The sequence below is a fragment of the Salvia splendens genome, chromosome 6, assembly GCF_004379255.2.
Source record: "Salvia splendens isolate huo1 chromosome 6, SspV2, whole genome shotgun sequence".
NCBI lineage: Eukaryota > Viridiplantae > Streptophyta > Magnoliopsida > Lamiales > Lamiaceae > Salvia > Salvia splendens.
In genome coordinates, this window is record NC_056037.1 from 1,815,106 (window position 1) to 1,825,100 (window position 9,995).

General features: G+C 37.6%; 1 protein-coding gene across 1 annotated transcript; it reads right to left on the reverse strand.

Annotated features, from left to right (window-relative positions):
- Positions 1-1,937: 1,937 nt before the first annotated feature.
- On the reverse strand, positions 1,938-6,479 carry LOC121808399 (extensin-2-like). Its single transcript, XM_042208871.1, has 2 exons — positions 5,015-6,479; positions 1,938-4,326 (listed from the first exon to the last, which is right to left on the reverse strand). Exons 1-2 carry the CDS (start codon positions 6,429-6,431, stop codon positions 2,249-2,251), a joined length of 3,495 nt encoding a protein of 1,164 aa, XP_042064805.1. The 5' UTR covers positions 6,432-6,479; the 3' UTR covers positions 1,938-2,248.
- Positions 6,480-9,995: the final 3,516 nt, after the last annotated feature.

The following is a 9,995-nucleotide window of genomic DNA, read 5'->3' on the forward strand; positions in this document are numbered from 1 at the left end:
AACAATTATTTATACTCAGACGTTAACCACTTAACCAGCAGGCCAGCACACGCATGCTAGCGTCGGTGAACAATTGTTAATGGATACTTGTTACGCAACATGATTGAATATGTCAAATCGATAAATTCGCATAACGCAAAAAACGTGTCTACAAAATGAAAACAGCTAAATGAAACGTCGAAAAGTATAGTAAAAATAATCTAAAATATTAGAAGATGCCAAATAAATCAAGGTAAAGCATGTGGAATAAACTTTTTGAACGAAATGTTTTGATGAAAGCCAGCAATGCGTTGTTGGGCCCATTCAATTATTGATTTGAGAGGCTGCTAATCAAAGATTAATTAATATATAAAATTATACATTATATTTTTTCTCTTCTGTAATACAAATCATAATCGAAGAATTTGTTACAGCTGTGGTTAATCCAAGTGAAAGAAAATGACATCCACCTAATTTTTGAAAAATAGAGAAAAAGGAAAAAAGAAAAGTAAACATAATGGAATCTGTATCTTCTATTTTCGTCCTTGTCTTGAATTTATTGTCAGCCCTAATGGTAGAGTTCTAAATATCCAAGGCCAAAAGTTTCGGATTTATTGTTGGGTCAATCACCATCGTTTAATCAAAAATCTTTCCGAAGGAAGCAAAAATAGTGAAAATAAAAAATAACATGTAACCACTGTGAGATGCAAAATATAATACTCAATCCGTCTACAAAAATTATTCACATTTTTTCCTTTTTGTTCCATCCACCGAAATTAGTCTCATTTTAATTTATAAAAAATTTTCTCATAACTCTTTCTATGTACTTTATCTTTTTTTTTCTCGTACTTTATCAATTACTAAGTATAATATCTACAGTTAAAATGAGTTTATTTTTTGTGAATAGATGAAATATTTTTATAATAACCGCGTCGTTCATAATTGTCAATTTGCTTGGCCGATTAAGCAACACATAGTGTGCTCATACACGAAATCCTTTTAATAAAATTGAAGCATTGTTAAATTAATCTTTGGGGTAGTTGAGTTTTGGTAGTTGCTAACAACACTCCATAACAACTTTTCTTATTTTCAAATTCATATCAATTTGACTCTAAAATAAATTAGTAGTATTTAATATAATTGAGTTATTAGTTAATATAAGGTGTGGTTTTATCCGAATGCCACCTGTATTTCTCCAGAAATTTGATAGCAATTAGTCCATTTATTTCTAGAATTCTATGAATTTCTTCCAAAGCTACTTTACATTAAATTAATATAAAAGAGAGGAATGATAAGCTACTTAATTAAGCACCAAATAATTAATCAAATTTAATTTCGTTCAAAGATTGGTTGGATATCGCACATGACAATATATCTTGGGTTCCAGACCATTAAACTTTTATTGAGAAACAACGAACAATTTATAATTAAATCAATCAATTCCGTTTCTCTGTTATAATACCTAATATTTTTGTTTTATGCTAACACAGATCAAATGCCCAATCAATTATGATTTCGTTCAATAAATGTGATTGTGATTGTGATGTATGGTAATGGAAATTCTTTCTCCTGATATTAGAACAAAATAAATTGAAGCATATTTCATAATAGGTGATTTTGGGGTGTGATTTAATTAGTTTATTGACGTTATCATCTAGCAACATTCAAATAGTATGAGTTTATAGTGCAAAATGGTGAATTTAAAAATATACTACTAGAATTTTTGTTTCTGATGAAACTTCAAAATCTTATTAGGTTAATTTTAAAATAAACTTTCTCAAATCATGTTGTTATTATTACCTAGCTGCACGAACTATGCACACAAACAAATTAAACAATTACTATATTATAATATACGTTTGATCATAAAATTTAAATAAAGGAGTTGGTGAGAAGCAAAACTAGTATTTCTTTTATTGCTAACATTTAAATTCACATGAAACAAAGAACACAAGGAATTGCAATGTGAAATGAATATAAATTCAATCAAACAAGGCCATCCTATACAAACATAAATTTTAAATAGGAAACAACCTCAAACCTAAAAGCAACTTTTATCTAAATCCTCACTTGATTTGAGATTGCATCACTAAGACAATGTGCAACAGAAAAGCCAAAGACACAGACGCAAACTGGTCCAACACGAATTTGATGAAGATTTCTAACATGTATCGGACCTTATTGAATAACCCACTAGCTCTTGAAACTGGAAACTGTGAAGTAATTATTTTCTGATCTTTTGGATTGAATACTGCAAAGTTCTCATAGCTTAATAATGAGTTGGAGGAGGTGGAGATGCGTAAATGTATACAGGTGGAGGAGGGGATTTTACGGGTGGGGGAGGTGATGAGTAGTGGTATGGAGGAGGCGGTGATGGTGAGGGGGGAGGTGGGGATTTGTAAACGTATGGTGGTGGGGGTGAGGGGGAAGGTGGTGGGGGAGACTGGTAGTAGTATGGGGGTGGAGGAGAAGGTGATGGTGGTGGAGGTGATTTGTAGTGATAGGGATGGTGTGGAGGAGATGGCGATGGTGGTGGGGGTGAGTTGTAGACGTATGGAGGTGGAGGAGATGGTGATGGTGGTGGTGGTGATTTGTAGACGTATGGAGGTGGTGGAGAAGGCGATGGTGGTGGTGGAGACTTGTAGTGGTAGGGATGGTGTGGAGGAGATGGCGATGGTGGTGGAGGAGACTTGTAGTAATAAGGTGGAGGTGGTGATGGAGACGGAGGAGGTGGAGATTTGTAGTAGTATGGTGGTGGAGGAGATGGCGATGGTGGTGGGGGAGATGGTGAGGGAGGAGGAGGTGACTTGTAGTAGTAGGGATGGTGTGGAGGAGATGGCGATGGTGGTGGAGGAGACTTGTAATAGTAAGGAGGTGGTGGTGAAGGTGACGGTGGCGGAGGTGATTTGTAGTAGTATGGTGGTGGTGGTGATGGAGATGGAGGAGGTGGTGACTTGTAGTAGTAGGGATGGTGTGGAGGAGATGGCGACGGAGGAGGTGGTGACTTGTAATAGTATGGTGGCGGTGGTGATGGAGATGGAGGAGGTGGTGACTTGTAGTAGTAGGGATGGTGTGGAGGAGATGGCGATGGAGGCGGTGGAGACTTGTAATAGTAGGGAGGTGGTGGCGATGGAGACGGTGGTGGTGGTGATTTGTAGTAGTATGGTGGTGGTGGTGATGGAGATGGAGGAGGTGGTGACTTGTAGTAGTACGGATGGTGTGGAGGAGATGGCGACGGGGGAGGTGGTGACTTGTAGTAGTATGGTGGCGGTGGTGATGGAGATGGAGGAGGTGGTGACTTGTAGTAGTAGGGATGGTGTGGAGGAGATGGCGACGGAGGAGGCGGTGACTTGTAGTAGTAGGGTGGTGGTGGTGATGGAGATGGAGGAGGCGGTGACTTGTAGTAGTAGGGATGGTGTGGAGGAGATGGCGATGGAGGTGGCGGTGACTTGTAGTAGTAGGGATGGTGTGGAGGAGATGGCGATGGAGGTGGTGGTGATTTATAAATGTATGGAGGGGGTGGAGGAGACTTGTAGAGGTAAACTGGTGTTGGAGGAGGTGGAGACTTGTATACGTAAGGTGGTGGTGGGGGAGACTTGTATACGTAAACCGGCGATGGGGGTGGAGGGGACTTATAAAGGTACACTGGTGTTGGAGGGGGTGGCGACTTGTATACATATGGAGGGGGTGGAGGGGACTTGTAAAGATAAACTGGTGTTGGAGGGGGTGGAGACTTGTACATGTAAGGAGGTGGCGGAGGAGACTTGTATACATAAACTGGCGATGGGGGTGGAGGAGACTTGTAGATGTAAGGCGGTGGTGGAGGGGACTTGTACACGTAAACAGGTGATGGTGGTGGAGGGGACTTGTACACGTAAGGAGGTGGTGGAGGGGATTTATATACGTAAGCCGGTGACGATGGAGGTGGAGGAGACTTGTACACATAAGGAGGTGGCGGAGGGGATTTGTATACGTAAGCCGGTGTCGATGGTGGTGGTGGAGACTTGTAGTAGTACGGTGCTGGGACGGGGCTAGGCTTAGGTTTGTGGCATTTCTCGTAAGGGGCCTTGGAACCATAAGCGAATGGCTTAGCATACAAGACAACTTCATAGTGATTCTTGGACTTCACTTTAAGTTTAGCACCCTTGATTCCCCAATGAAGATCAGTTGGAATGCTACACTTAGAATCCATAGGTGGTGCATGAAGTTTTGCTTTGCAAGCCTTTGCTCCATATTTAGCATATTCAAATCCTTCAATTGGAATGCTGTATTTTCCATTGATTTTTGTTTTGCCATATGCAACTACTTCTTTTTCACCTGCTTTGCATGTTACTTCCACTACAGCACCTGAAAGCAACCATATAGAAAGAAAATTGAATTAACCATGATAAAAAGTAAAATATTATATCCTATAGGGCCCCATCAATTATATATTTATGTATAGTGAACAAATCATGTCTTTAGCTTTTAACTTTTGATAGAAGGGAATTTTATGCAAATTGGAGTTGTTCCACTATGAATACTAAGTATGGACCACAACCTTTTTAAATTAGAAAAAAAAAATGAACTTTTTCTATTATGAACAGACAAATTGGAAAAGTCCTCAAGTTGAGGTGGTGACATCCAGGTCATTTATGATATAATTATTAGTTTTTATATATGTAATGTAAGTGATCATTTGTTGTAATTCATTATCAATCAAGACTAGTGATTATATTGATTTAATTGATAACGAATGATTCGAAAATAAATTCGGGCAATTTCAGCACAATATTTCATATCTACACAAAGGTTGAACTTTTCCTTATAAGGAAAGAAAATTTGAAATAATAGTAATATAAAAAGAAAACACACAACTTATTTATATGCTTTAATATAATAATTTTGATAAATATCTCTCAAGTGTGACTTTTCACATGTTTATATATAAAACAGATAGTGCAAAGATAATGTTTGAAAATTGTTTGAATATTAAATAATATTCCATATAAAAAAATGAATGTTTGAAATTTTAAAAGACAATTTTGAATATTACCTTTGAGATGTTTCTTGGCATGAGATTTCTCTGGGTGTTCGAAATCGTAGCACCGGTAGCAATACACTTTTCCGGTCACCTTGACTACAAATGAGTGGTGGTGCGGTGGGTGGTGAGGGACTGGCGCCGGTGGTGGAGGAGAAGTGTAGTAGTATGGTGGAGGCGGTGACTTCACTGGTGGTGGCGGTGATTTGTAGTAGTAAGGAGGTGGTGGTGATGGTGAGGGAGGAGGAGGAGATTTGTAGTAGTATGGCGGAAGTGGTGATGGCGAGGGAGGTGGAGGAGACTTGTAGTAGTAAGGATGGTGTGGAGGAGACGGCGATGGAGGAGGTGGTGACTTATAGTAGTATGGATGGTGTGGAGGAGAGGGAGAAGGAGGAGGCGGTGACTTGTAGTAGTATGGTGGTGGAGGTGATGGAGATGGAGGAGGTGGTGACTTATAGTAGTATGGTGGTGGAGGTGATGGTGATGGAGGAGGCGGTGACTTGTAATAGTAGGGATGGTGTGGAGGAGGCGGCGATGGAGGAGGTGGTGACTTATAATAGTATGGATGGTGTGGAGGAGATGGTGATGGAGGAGGCGGTGACTTGTAATAGTAGGGATGGTGTGGAGGAGGTGGCGATGGAGGAGGTGGTGACTTATAATAGTATGGATGGTGTGGAGGAGATGGCGACGGAGGAGGTGGTGACTTATAGTAGTATGGTGGTGGAGGTGACGGTGATGGAGGAGGCGGTGACTTGTAATAGTAGGGATGGTGTGGAGGAGATGTCGATGGAGGTGGTGGAGACTTGTAGTAATATGGTGGTGGTGGTGAGGGAGAAGGTGGTGGAGGAGACTTGTAGTAGTATGGTGGTGGAGGTGACGGTGATGGAGGAGGCGGTGACTTGTAATAGTAGGGATGGTGTGGAGGAGATGTCGATGGAGGTGGTGGAGACTTGTAGTAATATGGTGGTGGTGGTGAGGGAGAAGGTGGTGGAGGAGACTTATAGTAGTATGGTGGTGGCGGTGAGGGATCAGGTGGTGGAGGAGACTTGTAGTAATATGGCGGTGGTGGAGATGGAGAAGGTGGTGGTGGTGACTTGTACACGTATGGTGGAGGAGGGGAAGGAGAAGGTGGTGGAGGTGATTTGTACACGTACGGTGGTGGTGGAGATGGGGATGGTGGTGGCGGAGATTTATACACATATGGTGGCGGCGGGGAAGGAGATGGCGGTGGTGGAGACTTGTAAACATATGGTGGTGGCGGGGACGGAGAAGGAGGTGGTGGAGACTTGTACTCGTATGGTGGAGGTGGAGAAGAATATATGTAAGGGTCAGCAGAAACTATACTCGAAGTAGCTAGAATGGCCAATGCCGTCACAAGGAGCTGTGGCAGCGTCGCAACGAGGCCGCGGCCGCCGCGGCCGTGAGATGCCATGGTGTTATAACTCTTGTTTGGTGAAGGGATGATTGAAATGAGAGAGACCAGAGTGAGAATATATAGGCAGAAATAATTGGATGGAAAAATAATTGGTTAGAAGAGAGCTGTCAGTTAGGAACTTATTTAAGTTTGAAATTGTTTTTTTTTGTATTGTTTGAATAAAATTAGTTTAATGAGGTTGTAACAACTGTACTCGTTACCAATTATTTAAGTTCAAAATAATACTACTGTGGATTACATATCAATTGACTGCTACGAAATGAAATTATTCTATAGTATTTTCTTGATTAATTCTCACATATTTTCCTGTATATATATAGGTACCAACAATTTTTGGGGCTAAAAATTAAAATCAGAAAATAGTTCGAGGTGCTCAAAAATGAATGTAGACATGCATTATGGTTCATCTTTTCTTTTCTTATTTTATTGAGCTTTACACGATGTAGTTGTCATCCTGAACATGATAAGCTAAATCTTTTTTGTAATATTTTTTAGGAGATATAAAAATGTAAAAATATAAACTATTAGGATAATTTGTCGGCATTTTAACGTTCTTCCATTATCAGTTTTATATTTAATGATAAGCTAAATCTTTTTTGTAATATTTTTTTAGGTGATGAGCATGTGATTTCTGAATTATTGGGGCATGTCGAGGAGAGTAACCAACCATTTCTCATTTTTTGGGATGTCTTGGTCAACACCCAGATAACAAATAAACAAGAAGGATAAAATAGCATGTGTGCGGCCAAAAGTTTCGGGTTCAAATTGGTAAAGAACTGTTAACACGAGATCTCGAATTTCAATCCCGTCTGCGTATACAACGCAATCTATTGGTTTCGCTTTGATTGATGATAGAATACGTTAATCGATATTATAAACTCGCTGCCTCTCTCCATCTACGAAAACATTCAGTATTTTTCATTTTAGTCCATCCATCAAAATTAATCATGTTTCTAATTACGGAAACTTTCTCATTAATTACTTATTCTATCTCTCTCTGACATTCTTCATGTTTTTTTTTATCTCCTACTTTACCAATTGCTAATTAAAACTCGTGTCGTTTACAAATAACAAAATCGGAAAAGAAGGCACTGCTACTCGTTTGATTATTGCCCCATATTCAACTATGTTGTCTATAATAACAAGGCGACAATATGTGTGTGTTTATGTGATTTGCAAAAAAAATTCACATGAATCCAATTATGTAAATCATTGCATGTCTATTAATTTTGGTATAAACTAAGTTAAGTTTGTGGGTAATCGTGGAACATGGTTTATGTATGCAACTAGAAGTTTAGAAATTCAAAAGCAACACATAATTGTCAAATGTCATTATGTCAATATATGAGTAAATTAAATAAAAATAATAATACTACCATAATTTATTTCCAGCAGTTTTAATTTAATTAGTATATCATGTTTTGGCACAATTTATTCGAAAACCGATTTGTTGAAACAGTTTGCCTTAAACTGATATATCTAATAAATTACTAGTACATTTGATTTGCTGAAAATGCATGAATGTTATTATGTCATTAATAGTGCGCTATTATATCAGTGTAATTAATGACCTAATGAAATTCTTTAGGCAGAGAGGCGACAACATAGATAGATGACACTAGCAATGAAAAAAATATGAATTCATGATGATTGAGCTTGGACTCGATTGACTCATTGTAAACCGACGCACGAATATCGAACTAGCTATAATCGAGACAAGATCGATCAAAATAATTTACTAGTAGGTTAGTTCGTGAACAACCCTATTCATATACTCCCTTCTTCTAGGGATATGTATTCGATCAGTCAGTTATCTATTTACCGATAACCAAATCGATTAAGGTTGGTTATCAGTTAATCGGTAACTGGAATTCTTACTTTCTGTTCGATTAGAGATTCAGTTCAATAGTCTTCTAGTTGCTCCATGTTGGTTTGTCCAGATAATTTTGTATCTTTGCATTTTTAGTAACATGAATACATGATCCATCATTATTACTTAATATTAGTAACCATTTTTTCTACCAATTTTATTAATTTTGCATTAAAACCCTTAGTCATTCACTGTCAAAATTTCGATACATGACTAAGAAAATATAGTACTCCAAAATAACGTATCATGACAGTAAAATTCGGATACTTATCACATAGTAATATATATGATGGATCTGTCGGTCGAATCAATAAATTCGCATAACATCCAAAATAACGAAAATAACGTGGGATGCTTGATTGTATTAGCAACAAAATGAAAGAGGCTAAATGAAACGTCACAATAGCAATAAACATGAATATAGTCATAGTAGAAATAATCTAAATCTTTGAAAAAACGAAATAAATCAAAGAAAAGTAGTAAAGGATGTGGAATTACCTTTCAGATGGAAATGTTTTGATGAAAGCCAGCAATGCGTTGGGCCCATTCAATTATTGAGAGGCTGCTAATCAAAGATGAATTAATAGTACTATATAAAATTTTCTATTCTTTCCTTTTATAATACAAACATAGAGAAAATGACATCTTATCTAATATGCACCTATATTTTGGATAATTGAGAAAAAAGAAAGAAAGAAAAGTAAACACAATGTAAATATGTTGTATCCCGTATTTTGTTCTGTCCTTCTATTTGGTGAATTTGTGTTAACCTAATGGTAGAATTATTAATACCCAAAACTTTATGTATTGGCTTAATATTAGAGTTATTGTTATCCAAAACCAAAAGTTTCAAGATTATTAATTGCCGGGCATAAAAATAGATAATGTCATAATGTAACAAAAATAGTGAAAATCAGAAATAAAATTTAACACATTGAGTAGCAAAATTTAATACGTTAAAAGTCAAAGATACTATTCAACTTGATAGTGTTGCTTTTGTTTATATGGTTGTTATGAATCATTTAAAATTAATAACTTTGGAGTATCCTAAGCTCTTAATCATAGTGACAAAGATTTTGGAGCAGGCACAAACCTTCCACCGCCTCGGCCTCCTCCCCCTCTACCGACGAGAGTATAAATTTAGTAGTTTGAACACATTGTCATGTGATGTGTTCAACCAATCACAGTAACAAAAATGATAATATATTCAGACTATTAAATTTTTACTCTCGCCTGCTTCTGCAAAATGCACGAGTTCACCGTGCGCGCACGATAGACAGCCTCATTCACCATTGTCATTTTGCTTGGTGGATTAAGCAACACAGTGTGATCACACACGAAATCCCTTAAAAATGTAAGGATTGTTAAATTAATGTATGGGGGCAGTTGAGGTTTGGTAGTTGACAACAACATTCTATAACTTTCTTATTTTCAAATGAGTACAATGAAATTGAATCAAAATAAATTAGTAGTGTTATAATAATGAGGAAATTAATCGATTAATATAAGGTATGTTGCTATCCCAATGCCACATGTATTCCTCAGGAAATTTGGCAACAATTACTTAAGCAACCAAATATTTAATCAAATTTTCGTCCAAACAATGAACAGTTTACAATCAAATTAATAAGACAATCAAATTTTTACCTATGTATTGTACTCCATCCATCTACACCTATGCCACATTCAAT